The sequence below is a fragment of the Megalobrama amblycephala genome, linkage group LG14, assembly GCF_018812025.1.
Source record: "Megalobrama amblycephala isolate DHTTF-2021 linkage group LG14, ASM1881202v1, whole genome shotgun sequence".
In the NCBI taxonomy this organism is placed as follows: domain Eukaryota; kingdom Metazoa; phylum Chordata; class Actinopteri; order Cypriniformes; family Xenocyprididae; genus Megalobrama; species Megalobrama amblycephala.
The window spans coordinates 12,765,104-12,786,042 of NC_063057.1; the positions used below are offsets into that span (position 1 = coordinate 12,765,104).

The 20,939-nt window shown below is 36.3% G+C and overlaps 2 protein-coding genes across 2 annotated transcripts; both read right to left on the reverse strand.

The window, feature by feature from the left end:
- Positions 1 to 274: 274 nt before the first annotated feature.
- pus7l (pseudouridine synthase 7 like) lies at positions 275 to 5,765 on the reverse strand. Its single transcript, XM_048156204.1, has 9 exons — positions 5,642 to 5,765; positions 4,649 to 5,420; positions 4,400 to 4,559; positions 3,071 to 3,266; positions 2,894 to 2,992; positions 2,719 to 2,800; positions 2,242 to 2,534; positions 1,052 to 1,105; positions 275 to 965 (listed from the first exon to the last, which is right to left on the reverse strand). Exons 2-9 carry the CDS (start codon positions 5,409 to 5,411, stop codon positions 678 to 680), a joined length of 1,935 nt encoding a protein of 644 aa, XP_048012161.1. The 5' UTR covers positions 5,412 to 5,420; positions 5,642 to 5,765; the 3' UTR covers positions 275 to 677.
- Positions 5,766 to 6,240: 475 nt separating this feature from the next.
- twf1b (twinfilin actin-binding protein 1b) lies at positions 6,241 to 16,137 on the reverse strand. Its single transcript, XM_048156072.1, has 9 exons — positions 15,994 to 16,137; positions 15,196 to 15,273; positions 13,421 to 13,599; positions 12,472 to 12,567; positions 12,282 to 12,386; positions 9,194 to 9,319; positions 8,826 to 8,976; positions 8,002 to 8,123; positions 6,241 to 7,846 (listed from the first exon to the last, which is right to left on the reverse strand). The coding sequence occupies exons 1-9, from the start codon at positions 16,016 to 16,018 to the stop codon at positions 7,679 to 7,681; spliced, it is 1,050 nt and encodes a 349-aa protein (XP_048012029.1). The 5' UTR covers positions 16,019 to 16,137; the 3' UTR covers positions 6,241 to 7,678.
- Positions 16,138 to 20,939: the final 4,802 nt, after the last annotated feature.

Consider the following 20,939-nt stretch of genomic DNA (forward strand, 5'->3'; position numbering starts at 1 on the left):
AGAGCTGATCTGGATCATTTAACAAAACTACTTGATTCATGTTGCTCTGTTGTTGTAAAATATATGGAATTTAAATGTGGGCTTTCTCACCTACAACTCGCCCCTACACAAACAAATATCAGGTCAAGATGCTGAAATCAACTGATCATTGAGTAACGAGTGGAATATAATCCTAAATAAGATGAGAAAATATTCTGATTAGTTTGTCAACATAAGTATGTCAGATGTGTTTAAATGCTGAAATATTCAAGTACTGAAAAAAATTAAAAAATAATGAGAATTGTCAATAAGATTTTTATTAAATCTTTGCATGTACAACTTCAAGACTCCTCATCGATGACACTGGCACAGAAGATACTTTAAAACACTTTAAGATACCTAAGGCACACAATACATACCTTAGAAATAATTAGAATTAATGTTTATCTGTTGGTTTTAATGGAAGGCAACTGTTTTCTGTTAATAACTGGACTTACATACACCATAGTTATGGAATGGCTTTCTATCCAGAATTCCTCTTCTTTTCCTGCGAGTGGTTAATTCCTCTGAAAGCACAAATGCTTGACAGGAAGTCCTAGAAGTCCAACATATTTCTCAAGAGCCCCTCACATTTGACATTACCAAAGACAGACATTATTTAGACTGTGAATGTCTTTAATTCATTGTCATTGACTGAACTATGAAAGATTACTCTTCATAATCTCTCCGAGACACACAGTAGCGTAGCAGGATGCATCCAGGTCAAAGGTTAGCGACAGACTTGGCTCTTCCACAGTCCGCAAGCTGTATGTGATGTTCTGCGGCTTTGCAAGCAGGGGGCGATAACATCCCGGGACGTTGAGTTTAAGAGGAGTCACTCTGAAACGGCATGACCCCAAACCATCCTGAGCCAATCTGTCCTGATACCATTGGCCCAGCAGGTTTTCTGGGTACTTGACACTATTTCCTGGCATCGGAAGAATCACCTAGAAGAAAACCAGCAGAAACATAAGGAACTGATGGGTAAGGGTTAGCAGACAGCGAGAGGAAAGAAGACATTTGAACATAGTACCTGGTCTAATGAGAAAACATCATTCTTCTCCTCCTCAGAGGTCACAACATGGACCTACAGCACAGAAATCAAACAATGACTACAAATAAAATAATATATACAGTTTTGGGTAAGTTACTCTATAAAAGTATCTAATTACTAGCTACCAATTAAATCTTCAACAGTGTAATTAGATTACTGTACTAATTACACTCTATAAAAAGTATAACAAGCATTAGACACAAAGCATATTTTATTCTGATGTTAAATCCACTATTTTATAGCCTATAGAATTGTTCTATAGGCTATTCAGTATTTAATGCAAATACATCTGAAGTAACTAATTAAATTACAGAAAAACTATTTTAACTATATAGTAGGGATGGGCAACGATTAATTGCGATTAATCGTTTGCAAAATAAAAGTCTGTTTACGTAATATATGTGTGTGTTCTGTGTATAATAATTACGTATATATAAATACAGATGCATACATGTATATATTTAAGAAAAATGTTAGATTTATATATAATATATTTATATTTATGTAATCTAAAATATATATTTATTTAAACATGCATATATTTCTTAAATATATACATGTATGTGTGTGTATTTATATATACATAATTATTATACACAGAACATACACATATATTACGTAAACAGAGACTTTTGTTTTGCAAACGATTAATCGTTGCCCATCCCTACTATATAGACTAATTCATTTAACTATAGAGAGAAATATTATGGAAAGAATATACATTTATGATTAAAAAAACTAGTATATATATTATATATACATATTACAGATATGTATACATAGTCAAATTATAAATGTATAAATATTATAAAGGAATTACTACTTATGAAATGACTAAAATATATAGTTTTAGTATATATATATATATATATATATATATATATATATATATATATATATATATAAAATATTTATAAATGAATATCAGAATACATTATATACAGAAATGGTATATAGCATTGCTATTAATTACCTTAACTAATTTAAGAAAATACATTTTTTCTTTTTTCATTCAAACAAAAAAAGGGTTAGATCATTCATTGTCACCAACATCTACATATAGTCCTTTTTTTTTTTTTTCTCAGCACAAATGCTTTATGAAAGCAAGTCCTAGAAGTCCAATATATATATATTTTTTTTCACAGCACTAACTAAACCAAGTTCCTAACCTGTGGAGCGTTCAGTTCCTCTGTGGAGCTTTTGAGTCCCGTTTCAGATCCAGCCCAAACCAGATCTCCCTGGACAGCCTTAAAGCCTAGTTTTTGGAGCCGGTATATGGCTGCTTCGTTCCACACTCTGCTACAGTAAGAGTGGAGGTAGAAGACCCTCATGCTGTGGGGTAAACTGAGCCAACCATGTATGCAACCCTCCTGCCCGCTGCCGTACCGGTGGAGTGCACGGAGCATAAGCCGCTCTCTGGCTTTGTAAGCTGGCATGAGTGCCAAGCTCTCTTTGGCATTCCCTGAAGAAAGAGATTTAAGGAAATGACTAGTTGTTCTTGGATGCACAAGAACTGAAATCTATAAAGCAACAATGTTTACAATTTATCAACAGTAATGCTAGTATGCCAAGAAACAAAGTCAAACGGGTGTAAGAGTTACGCAAACAATGAACAAATTTTCATTATTGGGTGAAATATCACAAACCTGTGAGAAGAAAATGACGTTTTGCCTTGTTCTGAAGGTCATCACCATCCTCTGGGGTGAAGAACAGCTTAACAGAAGCCTCCTGCTCAAAACACAAACTGTTTTAGGCCTTTTTAAGTAAACATGGTGCACCACATATAGACATTAAATGGAAATAAATTACATGAAGTGGTACCATTTCCTCCTTTAAGAGCGCAAGTCCTATTTGGTCTGCTTGGACACATGATCCACTTCCAAACCGCTGGGGACCGTAATAATTCACAAAGCCTCTGTTCTGTAAAAAAACAAAATCATTTTTTAACTGTTGAGTCGGTCCATTTCATTAAATGCTGGTGAACATGCACATATTTACCTTCACATTTTCCATTGCCTCTTTCACAAGCTGCTGCAGCTCTGTAAGTCCATGTTTCCCATGAGGCTTCAGGTCTCTTATGACCAGATCAAAGTGATTTCCCTGGAGTCTGCCTAGCTTGAGGGGTTCAGACACAGGACGGACATGAGAGATCTGCATTCCTCTCCGCTCAAACTCCGAGACTTTGTCCAGCAACCTGCCAACAGAAGTTTTATATGTATCTACGAATGGAGTGAAGTAAAACAGGCAAGAACCTAAATCCATGTTTATATATAAAAATCTATACTGTGTGAGAAAAATTGTGTAAAATTATAAAGACAGCAAAACGAAAATAATGTAAAGTTATTTACATTATTTTTTTTGCAATTATTTCATGATTTATGCCAAATGAAATGGTAATGGTAAAAATAAAATTGGTGAATGTGAATATTAAAATCACTGTTACATGCTTCATTAATATCTCAAGTTAACACATTAAAAGGATTAGTTCACTTTCAAATAAAATTTTCCTGATAATTTACTCACCCCCATGTCATCCAAGATGTCTTTCTTTCTTCAGTCGAAAAGAAATGAAGGTTTATGATGAAAACATTCCAGGATTATCCTCCTTATAGTGGACTTCAATGGAGCCTAAACGGTTGAAGGTCAAAATGACAGTTTCAGTGCAGCTTCAAAGGGCTTTAAACGATACCAGACAAGGAATAAGGGTCTCATCTAGCGAAATGATCGGTCATTTTTGGAAAAAAATGTAAATGTATATGCTTTATATAAACAAATGATTGCCTTCCAAGAAGGCGTGGGACATACAGCGTAAGCTTTTTGAAGAATACAAAAGTGCAGTTTTGGCGGAATCACTTGGAAGGTGATCATTTGTTTATATAAAGCATATACAGTTGTATTTTTTTCGAAAATTACCAATCGTTTCTCTAGATAAGACCCTTATTCCTCGTCTGGTATCGTTTAAAGCCCTTTGAAGCTGCACTGAAACTGTAATTTTGACCTTCAACTGTCTGGAGGCCACTGAAGTCCACTATAAGGAGAATAATCCTGGAATGTTTTCATCAAATTAATTTCTTTTCGACTGAAGAATGAAAGACATGAACATCTTGGATGACATGGGGGTGAGTAAATTATCAGGAAAATTTTATTTGAAAGTGAACTAATTCTTTAACATTGACAGCCCTAAAATGTTGTATTCTTTCAAATTTTCTGCAGAAACCCAGACCTGTAGAGTAGAACGTGGTCAACAAGACATTTACGATAACTAATTTTTAAAATTATGTTCAAGAAAATAGAAAAAAAATTGCAATTGGCCAATGGTCTGTTTACTGCTCTGAAGAGATCTTTTTCACCACCATGGCCTGGTAGGTGATGGCTCGCTTGTCTTTGATTCCAGCGTAGGTAAAATCAGACGGAAGCACTCCAAGTACTGCAGCCATGTAGCTGATGGCCTCCAAAGTCTCCAAGTTCTCCTTCCGCAGTGTGAAAGCTGATGGGAAATGAAGACTTGTATTTTTGGTTGATTTCCATTGAGGATCAGCTATAAATGATGATAAGAAACTTGTCTTCTCCGCTCACCTGTGTATAATGTCACCTCCTCCTCTTGACAATCTGCTATTGTTCTCTTCTTGGATTGTTTACTTCTCTCCCTTAGTCTCACTGTAATGGAAGTCTTCTGCTGGTCGGTGAAACTCTTGGTTTCCACAAGCTTCCCAAACCGCCTGCTAACAAAATGGTGAACTGAAGTTCGATGCTCCTTGCTATCATCGGGCAGGAAGGTGAACACTGTGCCGGGGACTTTGGCATCGATGAACCTGAAGAACTCTTCAGCTTCTCCTTCAGAGGCTAAACTGGCGAGCTCCTTGAAGTCTGGGTCCTCTCTGACCCGAATCTCTGATTGGTTGGTCACAGTCTGGAGGAAGGGGAAGTTGTATCGTACTGCTCTGTGGACAACAGCTCTCAGGTGTTTATCGGGGTAAGTACCCAAAGACAGTTCCGCCTTTTCTTGCTCACACATTTCATTTGGATTTGCTCTCATTTTGTTAGTGAAATGTTCCAACTCTTCATTCATAGCTGGACCCAGGATTAGATTCAGATCAAAGCAGTCCTGATTTAAAATGTCAGTGTCATCTGGTTTAGATTGCTTTAATTTATCATCCCTTTTATTAGCTTGACTTGGTTGAGAAGGTATTTTTGCAAGTTCTTCCTGAACATTAGGACTGTTAACAAGTTGCCCATGGGTGTCTATCTCAACAACCACAAAGTCTTGGGGTGAGTTTTTTATAGTCCCATGGAAACCTTCATGGTCTGATATACAGCAGGAGAGAGTGTCCCTCTCCATTCCTAAATCCTAAACAAAAACACTCTTAACTGAATCATTTCATTATTACTTTAGTGATGTATTGACTTGTATAAACATATGATGCAAAAATATAAGGAAATGTAAAGAGAATGTAATCGTGCTAACATTCAAATATTACATAAGAACAGGAGAATCGCTGTTACAAAGGCTCGTGCGTTTAACACTGTTATGTCATAAAAGAAATCAAGCAAAATCGTGCGTTCACTCACCCGCGTGCTAATTGTTGTCAGTTGATTTCTTCCGCAGCACGTGGTATCGCTCTTAAAGACACAGTAGCGAACATCTTATGTTAAAGGGATAGTTTATCCCAAAAAGAAAATGTCATCATTTACTCGCCCTCAAGTCGTTTCAAACCTTTATGAGTTTCTTTCTTCTGTTAAACACAAAGTAAGTTATTTTAAAGAATGTTCCATAGTATTTTTAGTATCCATAGTATTTTTTTCCTACTATGGAAGTCAATGGCTAACATCAACTGTTTGATTACCATCATTCTTTAAATATCTTTTGTGTTCAGAAAGAAAGAAAGAAACACATACAGGTTTGGAACAACTTGAGGGTGAGTAAATTATGACAGAACTTTAATTTTAGGGTGAACTATCCCTTTAAATCACGATTTTTGTTTTGTTTAAAAAATATTTTTTATCCTTTTGCTATCTAAAGTACTGATTTTACTGTACAAAATTTGTGATGCATGTTGTCACATTAGCTCACAGACATTAAATAGCATGTATTGAGCTAAAATAAATACATTATATAAACAAAAAAATAAATGTGCACCAGACAGACAGATAGATAGAGACTCCAAATGTAAAGGTATCTTCAAATCTTTTTATTTTTCTCTCTCCTCTTTCTTATACAATGCATAGAAAAAGACATTTAAGACTCTACAATGATTCGATTCCAGACTTCATAACACCCTTACACAAGAGACATGTTAATAGTGGTTTGCCTGTTGTTAATCAGTAGATGGATCGTCCCGAGATTATTGGACTTGCAGTCCCTTCCCTTATGAGTGGTTTCGACAGCATCTCAAGTGAACTGAACTCCATGCAACGTATACATTAGTGTTGTTGCGAATGGCATGAAATGCATTGGTTGACATGTAAAGCATTCACTCAGACAGACAGGATGGCCATAAACCCCTGAAACCATGAACATTCAATTCAAGATGTTAGACAACGACATCATCTGGACAAACAGCTGTACAGGCTTAGAAAAATAGTATCTCTGCAGGTTTAGTCTTCACTAGAAGAACATGTAAAATAGCCAAGATGCAGAGAAGCATCACTTTTTCAGATTTGTGTTATGAATGATTCTACAATAATCATATCTCTATAATTAAACAATACTACATTTAAAAAAAAAAAAAAAAGCACAAGACCAATTTTTAAGAATTAATACATAATTAAAAAAAGGTATTGGAACATTTTCAGCACATTATTCTTGGCAAATCCTTCACTGAAATCATCCCTACCTTATCGCTACAAGGTTCAGTGGCTGTCAGAATACTGATGAACTTCTCAAATGATTTATTTGGTCGCTCGTTAAGAAATTTTTCAACCCAATCAATCAGAAAGTTAATAAATAATGCTTATGGCCTCATACAACAGATCTGAACTTCTGACCTTCCTGATCAGACAACCACTCGGAGCAAGATTCACGGGCGTTTTCCAAACATAAATCTTGCCTAATCTCCAAAGCCAATTTCCTGGACAAATATTAACGCTACTCCTCAGCTAAAATGTAATTTTACTGGAAAGCTACCGTTGAAAGTACAATGTATACATGGACTAGGTTAGTTTAAGGTTTTTTTTGTTTAAAATTTTCTTCAAATAGGGTTTTCCTTGAAAAAAATCAATATCTATTTCTGGAAAACAAACACTAAATGGAGTGTCTATTTCAACAGTATTGCACTCTATATCATAATCTTGGCTAATATGCAAGTAAACAGCATAATAGTGTTAAAAATGTTACCAGGAACATCACAGACGGCATCCTTGAATGCAAGTGAAGCTTCGTAAAATACATTCTGGTGGACCTCAATCTGTGTTCTTCGACATAGCGTATCATATTGCAAGCTACAAAATGTAATTTCACAGGCTTAGTGTTTTTTTTTCTTTGTGCATAGATCAGTCTATAGGGCTGTGGTCTAGAGATGAGTCAAGGTAAAATGGATATTCGCTTCAGGACGGGATTCATTAGACTAAGTGGAATGTACCACGGTCAATCTCGGAATAGGAAGAGGTTTAATCTTCATCGCTACCATCCCCCGGTGCCCGTGTGATTCGACGGCCACCCCTCTTCCCGGTTGGCCCCTTGGGTTTGGCAAAAGCTTGCTTGTGCGCATGCTGCTTGGGATGGACCTCTTCATACAGGAAGTCACTGGTTAGTTCATCACCATTGTCAATTTCCAGCTGAAAGGATGAAGAATTAAATGAGACAGGTTGAAAACAATAACATTAACATTATTGTAAATGGTCTGATAGGGGAATCCAGGAATTAAACAAGATGATGTATGCTGTAATGTACTTAATACTACAGTAAGAACGGTTCGGCTAGCATATAATACCTTTTTTGCAATTTCAATGCCCAAGTTTCTCTCCACTGTATCTATGAGAGGGTTCTTGCAGCTTGAATACAGCATTCTCTCTCTGATGCTGCATTTATAACCAGGCATAGAGTAAATGAACACTGGAAACACACACACAAAAAAGCATTAAAAGAGTATGAATATGCATTATACATATTTGTTTCTCACAAGCACTGTTGAAAAGACTGACAAAAAAAGTCCAACAATATTATTTGCCATTAGTTTTAAAAATTTGAACAATTCAACTTGAGAGATGTTTACTCAATGTTTAATACGCCATTTTATTTAATACACCTTCAATCATTTAATACCCCTAAACTGTCCTCAGACATAATACTTGATATAAATTAAAATAAATTTAAGAAATATATAAACAGTAATGGTAATTTTAAAAAGAATATAGAATTAGAATATCAATCTTAATTTATATATTGTAAATATATAACACAATAATTACAATTAATACTTTTTTTCAGCAAAAATCCTGAAAATATTGTAGCACAATTTCCACAAAAATATTAAGCAGCACAAATTAAGAAAGGTTTCTCAAACAGAATATTTTCTAAAGGATCACATGACACTGAATACTGAAAATTCAGCTTTACCGTCAGAGGAATAAATTACATTTCAAAATATACTAAAATAGAAAACATTTTAAACTGTAATAAATATTATTTTTTCCTGTATTTTTGTTCAAATAAAAGCAGCCTCACTGAGCATAACAGACATCTTTCAAATACTTTAAAAATGTATATATACACACAATTCATATATAATTTTTTCATCTAGAAACATTTGATTACCTGTGGACTCAAGGTAGTCTCCTTCATGAGAGTGTTTGTAAAGGAAAAAGTGATACCTAGCCGCATCATTTGGGATCCTTTTAGGCAGATCTTTCAGATCCGTAGGAGTCGTGCTGGACAACTTGATGGATTCTTTAGGAAAATCTATTTCCTGTTAATGGGATTGGCATAATAAGTATCATTGAATAGTTACATGTTGGTGGTTATGCGGGTAAGGGTCAGCCCAACCAGTCTGTCAGCAAGTTCAGGCCATTATGCACAGGTGTCATTTCTTTGAATGCAGTATACTGTATAGAGCAAAGGAGGGATAAGATGCTATTGTACAGAGATTCTGGGAGTGGTGGAGGGGAAAAAAAGGCCTGAAGTACCAGTTGAACGTAGTTAATCCTTTTCTCCCTGAACTGCTCCAGTGCCTGAATAGCTTCTCTCTGCATAGGGAACGCCACTCCCTGAAGAGTCTGCTGCTTTGTGTCAACATGGATGTCTGTCTGCAACTGAAAAACACACATATAACCTTAACAATGTGTATGCACTGGCCTGTAATACCCAAAGCAGTCACAACGGTTGTTAAATGATTAGTTAGAAATGAGCTCTATAATTCATGGTGTGGTTTATGAAACAGTGTTGTTACAAAGTGTATAATTCAGATATCCAACTAATGGTATATTCAGATTTGACTTCTGACCCTTGATTAACTGCCATGTCACCAGTGTTGATGAATCTAATCTGATTTTTTTAAATTAATACTTTTATTCAGCAATGATGCTGAAAGTGGCAGTAAATAGTATAATAGTACAAACCCGATTCCAAAAAAGTTGGGACACTGTACAAATTGTGAATAAAAAAGGAATGCAATAATTTACAAATCTCATAAACGTATATTTTATTCACAATAGAATATAGATAACATATCAAATGTTGAAAGTGAGACATTTTGAAATGTCATGCCAAATATTGGCTCATTTTGGATTTCATGAGAGCTACACATTCCAAAAAAGTTGGGACAGGTAGCAGTAAGAGGCCGGAAAAGTTAAATGTACATATAAGGAACAGCTGGAGGACCATTTTGCAACTTATAAGGTCAATTGGCAACATGATTGGGTATAAAAAGAGCCTCTCAGAGTGGCAGTGTCTCTCAGAAGTCAAGATGGGCAGAGGATCACCAATTCCCCCAATGCTGCGGCGAAAAATAGTGGAGCAATATCAGAAAGGAGTTTCTCAGAGAAAAATTGCAAAGAGTTTGAAGTTATCATTATCTACAGTGCATAATATCATCCAAAGATTCAGAGAATCTGGAACAATCTCTGTGCGTAAGGGTCAAGGCCGGAAAACCATACTGGATGCCTGTGATCTTCGGGCCCTTAGACGGCACTGCATCACATACAGGAATGCTACTGTAATGGAAATCACAACATGGGCTCAGGAATACTTCCAGAAAACGGTGAACACAATCCACCGTGCCATTCGCCGTTGGTGGCTAAAACTCTATAGGTCATAAAAGAAGCCATATCTAAACATGATCCAGAGGCGCAGGCGTTTTCTCTGGGCCAAGGCTCATTTAAAATGGACTGTGGCAAAGTGGAAAACAGTTCTGTGGTCAGACGAATCAAAATTTGAAGTTCTTTTTGGAAAACTGGGACGCCATGTCATCCGGACTAAAGAGGACAAGGACAACCCAAGTTGTTATCAGCGCTCAGTTCAGAAGCCTGCATCTCTGATCGTATGGGGTTGCAAGAGTGCGTGTGGCATGGGCAGCTTACACATCTGGAAAGGCACCATCAATGCTGAAAGGTATATCCAAGTTCTAGAACAACATATGCTCCCATCCAGACGTCGTCTCTTTCAGGGAAGACCTTACATTTTCCAACATGACAATGCCAGACCACATACTGCATCAATTACAGCATCATGGCTGCGTAGGAGGAGGATCCGGGTACTGAAATGGCTAGCCTGCAGTCCAGATCTTTCACCCATAGAAAACATTTGGCGCATCATAAAGAGGAAGATGCGACAAAGAAGACCTAAGACAGTTGAGCAACTAGAAGCCTGTATTAGACAGGAATGAGACAACATTACTATTCCTAAACTTGAGCAACTTGTCTCCTCAGTCCCCAGACGTTTGCAGACTGTTATAAAAAGAAGAGGGGATGCCACACAGTGGTAAACATGGATTTGTCCCAACTTTTTTGAGATGTGTTGATGCCATGAAATTTAAAATCAACTTATTTTTCCCTTAAAATTATACATTTTCTCAGCTTAAACATTTGATATGTCATCTATGTTGTATTATGAATAAAATATTGACATTTGAAACTTCCACATCATTGCATTCTGTTTTTATTCACAATTTGTACAGTGTCCCAACTTTTTTGGAATCGGGTTTGTACATAATAAAAATAAAAATATCACGGTTTCTGCAAAAACGTTAAACAGCACAATTGTTGTATTTAACATTGATAAGAACATTTCTTGAACACTAAATCAGCATATTAGAATAATTTCTGAAGGATCATGTGTCACTGAAAACTGCAGTAATGATGCTGAAAATTACGTTTTTTCAATATGCATAATAAAAATGGACATGTCAACACTGCATTTTGCGTGCACCCAATGAATAAACTTCCTGCTTTGCCTCTCTGCCTCCTTTCATCCAGGATTGGGACCAGTGTTTCATATACCCGTCTACTCAATAAAATCTCTCCTTCAACAAATTAATAAAAATAAAACACCACAAAGCTGCTTTCCTCTCCTATTATACATGTAGATTAGTGTAGTATTATCTTCCTCCCACAGCTGCTGCTCTGAGGGGAGTTCAGCAAGCCTTTTGATTGGTTCATTTAGGCTGCCTGTCATTTTGAAACAGCCACTGAGGCGTTTAAGAGTCAGAGCATATCCTTTTATGGTTTATGGGAGGTTTGTATGCACTGCCAGCAGCATCCTTTGCAATTGGTTCCAGGAGCTGGTTTAAATGAGAGAGTGCATGGGACTGAGCTTCTCTATTTTTAGTCAGCATATGTTTGATCTTAAATATTACATTTACGTTTTTAGCAGACTCTTTTCCACAAATCATGTTAATACAGTAGGCTTTGACCTGTAAATAGATCAAAACAACAAACTGCATCACAAGATATATGCAAATATATTAAATCAGTGAGCAAAATAACAAACAATTACCAACACAGAGGGGAAAAAAACTCTTTAGTTCTCAATGCAGTGTAGTGTACTAAACCGTTCTGTCCTAATGGCTTCTAAAGAGCAGCCTCAGTTAGGAAGCATCTTCTTTTTTTTTTTTTGACAGCTTAACTGTGTTTTACCTCAGGTCATGAAGTTACTGAATACAAAAGGCCTGATGTAGACGGTTGGACTGATGTGGTTTTCACCCTATTTTAATAAAACCTCAGCAGGGCCTGACTAAGGTGTTCACCCATGCTGTGTTTACGCTGATGTCAGCATTACCTCATTGAGTTTGATTTGCCTCAGTTCCTCCTCTGCTGCAGTCAAAGGCAGAGGCGCCGCCTGGGAGCTGAGGTACTTTTTATAGCCGTTTAGAGAGACATCATCCTGGCCAGACAGAGACGCATTAGTGGGGAAACCTACAGCTGTGTTTTATTCACGAGAGAATTTGATTTAAAGAAAGATGGCATACCTTCACTGTGCCAAAAATCTCCTCTTTAATGTGGCCACCACCAAACTCTTTTTTCAGCGTGGCCCTCGTAGCAGCATACAACATCTTTTGTCGGACCTGAAAGAAAATATTTGTTTTCAAATAGGTTTCTGGATATTTTTATTTTTGTTCTTTTTTTTTTTTTAGGAACAAGCTTGAACATGCATCAGATAAATTTGTTTTAATAGGCCAACATACATCTATTAACAGAAATGATCAAAAAACAAGCAAACATATATAATAAACAATATAAAAAAGCCATATATATAAAGAAAATAAATAAATAAATCATAATAAATTACAACATATAATAAGAATACTAGGAAAACATATAGGAGTAGAGTAATAGGAGAGCGGTTTGAGCAATTTTATTTCGCTCTAGATCAGCATGAAAGACTGATTTGGGTACGATTGAGACTGGCCATTTCAGTCTCTCTCTGGTTGTTTAATATTAAAGGGAAAAAAATTAGAAAGGCAAATTTCTAACACAGAACCACAACTGTGTGTTTACTATATCAGGTCACCTCATGCTTTTCATAAAACCAAAAAGAAAAAATAATAATAATATGAACTATGAAAGATCTAAATCTTTTCATGAATGCAAAGACTCCATTTTATGAGCATACCTGATACTTATTCTGTCTGTAAAAGACACATTACAAGTGGATCTCCACAGTTATCCACATTCATTTTAGATATACTGTTTTGTTATAACAATTGTACAATATCCTTGATGATCTTATCCACATAGTACTACAAAGCAAGCTGTTTTAAAATGGACAGGCTTAACTGGGATATTTTTTAAAGAGCTTTAAACCAGGGATACTATATATGGAGTGGATGGATTAAAATGCACTGAGCGATGCCATCTCATGATTTCCTTTGGCCTCGTACCAGCTGAAAGAAGAGGACGGCATGCAAACAAACTCACTGGAGAGTGATCCGGAGACCAGGCCAGAAAGACCCACTCATAACCCTGGTTGTTGGTGGTATCCAACCGGTAGAGAAGGTACGAGGGCATGTCGTCCTCCACGAGTGGGAGAACACAGCTGTCCCATTCCTGGTCCCATTTCTTGGCAGCCCGTTTACTTCCGCCAAGAACTAACTTCTCTACAAGAACACAATGGGAGAAAGGAAAGCACGATATGATTCTTTGGTCATACATGGACAATCTTTTTTTTCTATTTAAATCTTCTATTTAGTTCAGTCAAATGTAAAACAAAAAAGTATAGAGCATTATTTAACACTTCAGAGAATGTGAGATAAAGAACAAAAAACAACAAAACAAAGTGAACACATACACACATATATATACACATACATACACACATTATATATATATATAAAAATCAAGCAAACAGAACATTTAGGCAGATAAAGGAATTTGAAAACCTTCACAATTTTTGTTATTTTCATAATACGTTTCATGTTTTGTGTTCTCATAAATGAGGGCCATTCACACCAAGGCAGATAACTAATGATAAATATATGGTTTTAAAAATCGCACACCAGAACTATAACGAAAACGGCACAGCGGAATCACTCTCACAACAATTATTTTGCAGTTGATGAATGATAAAAACATTGACAGCCAATCAGAATCCACTCAACTTTAAAGCAGCTGCCAACAAAACTGCAGTGCGCGCTTACAATTAACAAAATGATATAGTGTGTTGGTGTGGAAGCTAATATAGTTATCGTTCTTGGTGTGAATGGGCCTTTAGTCTTAAGGCAGAAACACACCAAGCTGACGCCGACGAACTAGTGGCGACGAAAGCAGACTGTGGGGTTGGCTCACATCGGCAGTGTCTGTGTCCAAAGTTGGCCTGACACACCAAACTGACGCTAGACAGCCGACGGCCAAGTAGCATGTCAGTTCTGCACCTGCGTGAGATGAAATGCCTTTTCGAACCAGCAGGTGGCAGTATCTGAACAGCCAATCAGAATGATCAGATGGTCCGATGCCGATTCAACATTTCGAATCGGCCAAAAAAAAAAAAAGGCGATGAGGACCAACTTCAGCAGACAGTGCGGAACACAACGAGAACAAAAACTGCCAGACGGCCGACCGTCGGCTTGGTGTGTTCCTGCCTTTAAAGCGGCTGTCTGTAACTTTTTTGTTTTCAAAATTTACAAAAAAAAAAAAAATTATATATATATATATATATATATATATATATATATATATATATATATGTGTGTGTGTGTGTGTGTGTGTGTGTGTATGTATGTATGTATGTATGTATATATATATATATATATATATATAAAATGAGCGAGTACATCATGAATCCAAACCATGTTTTTGTCTTATCCTGAATCACTACGGTACACCTATAATAAGTGTTTATATTACTACTTTGGTTCGGGTCGTACCACTGCGGAGTAACACGAGTACCTGCGTAGCTTCTCATAGACATAAACAGAGGGAAGTAGCTCTGGCTACAATGTTCATCCGCAAGACCTATGTAGTTTTGTTTATTAACCACTAGAGCGTCAAAAGTTACCGACTGCAGCTTTAATTTGTGAATGTAAAATTTAAAGCTTTTAAACATCTTCAATCGAAGTCCAATTGAAAATGTGAGTGAAAAGGGGCAATAAAAAATACATGGACAATTGTTGTTATGAATAATACCCATTTACAATAAGCTTATTTGAAAATATTTCTGTACTCTCAGGTGTAAAATTAGGTAAAACTCATCTTACCATTTTCAATCACTACTTTGATGAGCCGATATTCTCCATTCCGGGCCTTTGCAAAGATTTCTTTCACTTCCCCGGTAGCTGAGAAGAGAAAGGCGAGAACAGGACACAATGAATCCTTTTATTCTGATCCGAAACAAAGCTGAGCATCTCTGGAAAACGGAATTGAAATTTGGCTGATGAACCAAAGCGAGAAATCTAAAGAGGCATTGTTAGCGGCAGTTTTTGGACTGAAGTCCATTCCTGAAGTATGTTCTTTGAAATTCTTTGCAGAAATCACAATATTACCATGCAAAGTGATCTTTAATTAACCCTTCAGCATAGCTGCATTTGATTTATAGTAATGTGTTGTTGTCATGGTAACACAACGCCAATGCAGTAAAAGCTCAATAAATGTAAACAGATGTCCATTGCATAATGCCTGGCAACAGCGTTGAATAAAGGTGACACGGTTATTACAGCTGGACCTTTGAAACCTGCTGCCTTCCTTATGAGTGCACAATCCTCAACTCCAGTCTGACTACACACAGTGATAGTGAAAGACCAATCGGAGTTTATTTGCATGACCATATTAGTGCAGCAAAAGACAGAGTACACTTGACACAGATTCATTGTGTGTCTCTGGTTTGTTTACTGCTAGCTCCCAATAAAACTCTATAAGGCAATTCAGTCTCAGCAACGACCACAACAGGTTATTCTGTTTACAAACAATCGCCAAATAAAGAAACATGCATTATAGCGATGCAATAAACTCCGTCCGACTTATTTGAATCGACGATAAAAGATCGTAAAGGATTTTACCTTGGATGCCGGTTTGATGAGACATTCTGCTTCTCTTGCGTCGGCCGGTTGGTTGATGGTAGTAGTGAAAGAACACGGAAGTAGGAGAATGAACTACAGTAATTTGATATGCATGTCATGTGATGTCATTACGTGGCCCCGCCCATTGCGGCGTAATGTGCGTGTGCTTGTGCTGCTTTTTAGAAACAAACTATAAATGTAATTTTTATAAATATAAAAATTATTACAGAAGTTTAATATGAGAATGTTCTAAAAAAATAAAAGACTAATGTAATAAAATATTTTGTATTCATTTCTAGAAGTGCCATTGTTTATTATATTATATTATATTATATATTATATTATATTATATTATATTATATTATATTATATTATATTATTAACTTTTAATAATATAATATATATTATAATATATTATTATATATTATTAACCCAGGGGGTGTAAGGGGGTCCCTGTTAAATTTTTAAGAAAAATAGTGTAAAAAAAAAAAAGTGTAAATAGGGTCTTTATACAAGAAATAGATGCCTTTAAATTTTAGCATGGGGGTCTCTCACATGAGGATGATCTATTTTGTGTTGAAAAAATATGGTCACCCACTATACAGTTCATGTTTGAGAGAAGCAGGGCACTTGGCATTAGGCTTTGTGCACTTGGGACAGATCTTGGAAGTAGTGGAATTTCTCAAATGCAGGGTGGGGTTGCGAACATCCCACAGACATACTATATAAATATACTGCCAGACTATAGTGTTGATTCAGTTGCTGTGTTTGTGTGTGTGTGTGTGTGTGTGTGTGTTGAATGAACCACAGACTCAGCAGGGAGGGGTGGCACTAGAGCAATGGCAGGGTAATTCATGGTAAAAGCAGACTAAACCTTCCTTGTGAATTAGAGGTTACTGGGCCACAGTGCCAAAGGCCTTAATCAAGATCCTCTGCGTGTGTAATAACATATTCTATTTAAAGAAGACATTTCTATTATTACTCAAAATTGGCTGCTATATAGGTAATTACTAAAAAGTAATTTAGTTCCTTACTAACTTCTCTTGAAAGCATTTTAAAGCAAAACTTTTATCATTGAATTCAGCATTGCCGGAAAGAATGAATTGTAACTTTCCATTCCTCCTTCATCAATTAGTTTATTCTGACCTGATAAAACAATGTATTTTGTAATATTATCTGAACACTTGATTCACGCAGCAGGGGACAATCATTGTGATTTGTGCAGCTCCTGTTTATCCGGTTATGTAAAGCACGTAAAGGACAAGCGAAAGTCACATCTCACAGCTGTGAAAAAATGCAGAAAGCCTGGATTTTCACATTCCACATGCTCTGGAGGATCATTTATAATCAATGCAAACTAGGACAGTATACAATATGACTAATAAAATTAGAATCTCATTCAAATGCACATGAATCATAAGCTATTTCTGGAATATGCAGTATACATGCAATGGAATAACCAGAAGACCTACAATGTTAGCCAAAAAAAGCACAAAAGACTACAGTACAAGAAAAACAAGTAGCACTTTGTTTTACAGTCCCGTGCGTGTCTATGCAGGCCTACTTATTGGGTAATACCTTGGTATTAAAACTGAAGAAGAAGAAGTTTTATTTATATAGCGCCTTTCCATAGCTCAAGGTCACTTTACATTGTACTATACAATACATTTGCACACCCACATAGACAATACAAACACATAAGGCCACATATAGCCACATTATCTAAAATACATATTAGATATGTTTTAGCTGAGTCTTGAAGGTAGACAAAGATTATATATTACGAAGTGTAATTTCAGAGCATTAACACTAAATGACCTACCACCTATACAGTGGACAACTGAAAACGAGGAATGGACAAAAGACCAAGCTCAGATGATCTGAAGGACCAGGCAGGAGAGTAGGAGTAGAGTAGATCGGACAGATATGGAGGCGTGAGACCATTTAATGCCTTAAATGTTAGAAGCAATATCCTAAAGTGAATACGTGGTGCCACGGGTAACCAGTGAAGATCATGTAGTAGATGAGCAGAACGCCTAGTAGAGGTGAGAAATTTTGAACATACTGTAATCTCGCAATACGTTTTTTGGGCTGACCAAGAAATTGAGCATTGCAATAATCCAGATGTGATGTGATTAACGCATGAATTAAGATTTCAGCATCAGCTAGATTGAGAGAAGAGCGTAACAGAAGAAGGCGTAACATGAACCCCGTCAATTTCAAAGGACAGGTCCATCCTTTTGACTGAGGTAGCAGAGCCAATCATCATTATTTCAGTTTTGTTATTATTTAGTTTAAGGAAATTCAATGCTTGATATCATGCAATAAGTGAGTCAGACAGGGATGGCCTATCAGAGCTGGTGGTAAGGTAAATTTGAATGTCATCAGCATAGCAATGAAACTGAAGTCCATGCATATATATGATGTTACCAAGTGGATGTAGGCCTATATAAATGAAAAACAGAAGTGGACCAAGAACTGAACCTTGAGGAACACTTTGTGAAAGCGGAGCAGTGGCAGATTTATACCCTTGTATGGTGATATATTTTCTGTCGCTGATGTAAGAAAATGAGTCAGGAAAGAGCTGAACCAGTTATATCGATATCAGAAAGGCGAGAGATAAGTATTTTGTGGCAGACTGTGTCAAATGCAGAGCTTAGATCAAGAATAATCAAGATGTTTATTAACCCTGCCTGAACATACACCTAAATCTAACCTTAACCCAAGCAGTTACTTTATATTACAAGTACACAATATAGCGCACATACTGTAGGTGAACGCATTATTTCGAGATGAATCTTCCAATTCCGTTGTGATTCATGAACAGGAAGTGACATCAGTCACAATTGTTAATATTTTTGACTCATTTGCCAAAAGTTATGACTTTTTAAACAAAATTAGATTGAAAATGCAAGTTTAGTTTGATTTTCAAAATGATGAGTACAAAATAAAGTCAGTTTTGCTTACTTAAACTTTGCATTTCTTAACTTAAAAATTTTGAGGCAACTGATTGCCTCAAATGTTTTTGGGTTATTTGGGTTTACAGTGTGGATGTGATTCATATGCAATGTGAGGAGGTCATGTGTCGTACCTTATTTACCCCTAAGGGTATATATTAGTACCTTAAAGTGTACCTTAATGTATAAAGTGCACCTTACCTTAATCAATATTAGAATCTTTTGAAAAGGTACCATCCAAGTGACAGCTTTTGTGCCATTTTTTTTTTTTTTTTTGAGAGTGTACACAGTATTCAGTGCATTCTGCTCATTATTCAAGTAAACTCTATTCTAATCATTTCCAATAGCATTAATGCTGGCTTAACCACTAGGTGGCGCCATTATCCTTTTCGTTTTTCTAGACTCCTTGCTTTTTTATAAGTTTAGACTCCATATGAATTGTAAATCCAGGGAAGCAGTTGCAGATTGCAGTATTCACTTTCTACAGATCTTTCATTATATAGACTTAATAGAGAGTGTGAGTCTTCGTTTAAAGCCACCTCTAAAACGCAGTGACCCAAAACAAACAAAAACTTGATTTAAACGCACATGACAAAGTTAACACACTGTCATGAGATATATATACCCTAACAGTCAAGAAGCTTCTCATGCAAGTACACATAAAATCCCTAGTACACACAAAAGGCCCAATATTGTCTGGCCTTCCTATAATGGGAAAATAAATAGACCCATCCAAAGCTGCCATCAGGTGTTTGTCCAGAATTGAAAGGCTATATCAAGATACATATAGAGACCATAACTCAAGCTGTCTCATTTGTTTGAGTGTGTGTATGTGTGTGTGTGTGGCTACGGCACAGACTGAGAAAGAGAATGAAAATGTGTAGGCTTATGTTTTTTGTTTGTGTGTGAGCGTGGGAGGGAGATACAGAAAGGTAGAGAATAGAATAGTTAGAGCCTGAAAAGATATTTCTGTCCTTGACTATGATATTAGTGTACATATATGCATAGGCTTATAAAAGCACCTACTGTGATGATGCACACTGTATGCCGACACTTAGCTTAATATGAATCCAGCTGTACAAATGTCATTACTGTAAACCATCACTACAGGAAAATCCCACCATTCATCCTCTAACCCAAACCAAATTATATCCCAAAGAAGATGTTATACCTGTGTTTGAAAGATCTGCTGGAAAATTCACAGGCATTAGTCATAAAATGGATGAATGCTTTCTCATTTTATCGCCACTGAAAGCGTTCTTGCCTTCATCCGTCACTGGGCTCCTGGTATAGTGGCTTTGGCAACGCACGGCTGCTTTATTGCTTATATCCAGATGGACATCACCAACTTTTGGTGCTTAAAATTTCATGACCTTCAGCAGCAGAGTAGGAGATTTATGGTCACCGCATGACATCAGTGCTACATTTATGAAGGAGGTTCATGGACTTGAATTTATAATCAAGTGTGTTTCATATCGCAATGTGATTTGAAGCATTTTGTACCTACCAAGGCAATTATTGCCTCTCTGAGACATGTTGATCTGCCAAAGTGTGTGTTTACATGGGGTGTAATGACTATCTTGATTTTGAAATCATTTTCAAGTTGTGTCTTCAGTATACTTTCATCAATGAATCATGCATGGAACACAATTTTTGATAATTTATGAGCTTTCCTCAAAGCTGTGAGATTTCAAACATTTCTGTACCAAATTAGTTCTTTCTGAATGAGTTAAATTACCAAGCAGCAAGCCTAGCCTGCATACATCTCGATGCGTTATGTGAAGTCAAACACAACTACTGATATAACAATATTTTGTTCTAAGAATGTTTTTCATTTCCATTATGTGAAATGAACATTCTAAACATCCATTTTTTAATGTTTTAAGCACATTTTTTCCCTTGGATATTTGAACATTCTTAGAATGGAAGTGTATGTTTTTACACACACACACACACACACACACACACACACATATATATATATATATA

Bases quoted from the DNA above. Each gene is read 5' to 3' on its own strand.
- twf1b (XM_048156072.1), bottom strand. From the start codon at position 16,018: ATGTCTCATCAAACCGGCATCCAAG. The intron at 12,568-13,420 runs GTGAGTTTGTTT...ATTTTCTTTCAG, and splicing joins GGTCTCCGGATCACTCTCCA to GTCCGACAAAAGATGTTGTA. The intron at 9,320-12,281 runs GTAATGCTGACA...TGTGTTTTTCAG, and splicing joins GGCAAATCAAACTCAATGAG to TTGCAGACAGACATCCATGT.
- pus7l (XM_048156204.1), bottom strand. From the start codon at position 5,411: ATGGAGAGGGACACTCTCTCCTGCTGTATATCAGACCATGAAGGTTTC. The intron at 2,993-3,070 runs GTAAATATGTGC...GTTTTTTTACAG, and splicing joins AGGCAATGGAAAATGTGAAG to AACAGAGGCTTTGTGAATTA. The intron at 2,535-2,718 runs GTTTGTGATATT...CTCTTTCTTCAG, and splicing joins ACGTCATTTTCTTCTCACAG to GGAATGCCAAAGAGAGCTTG.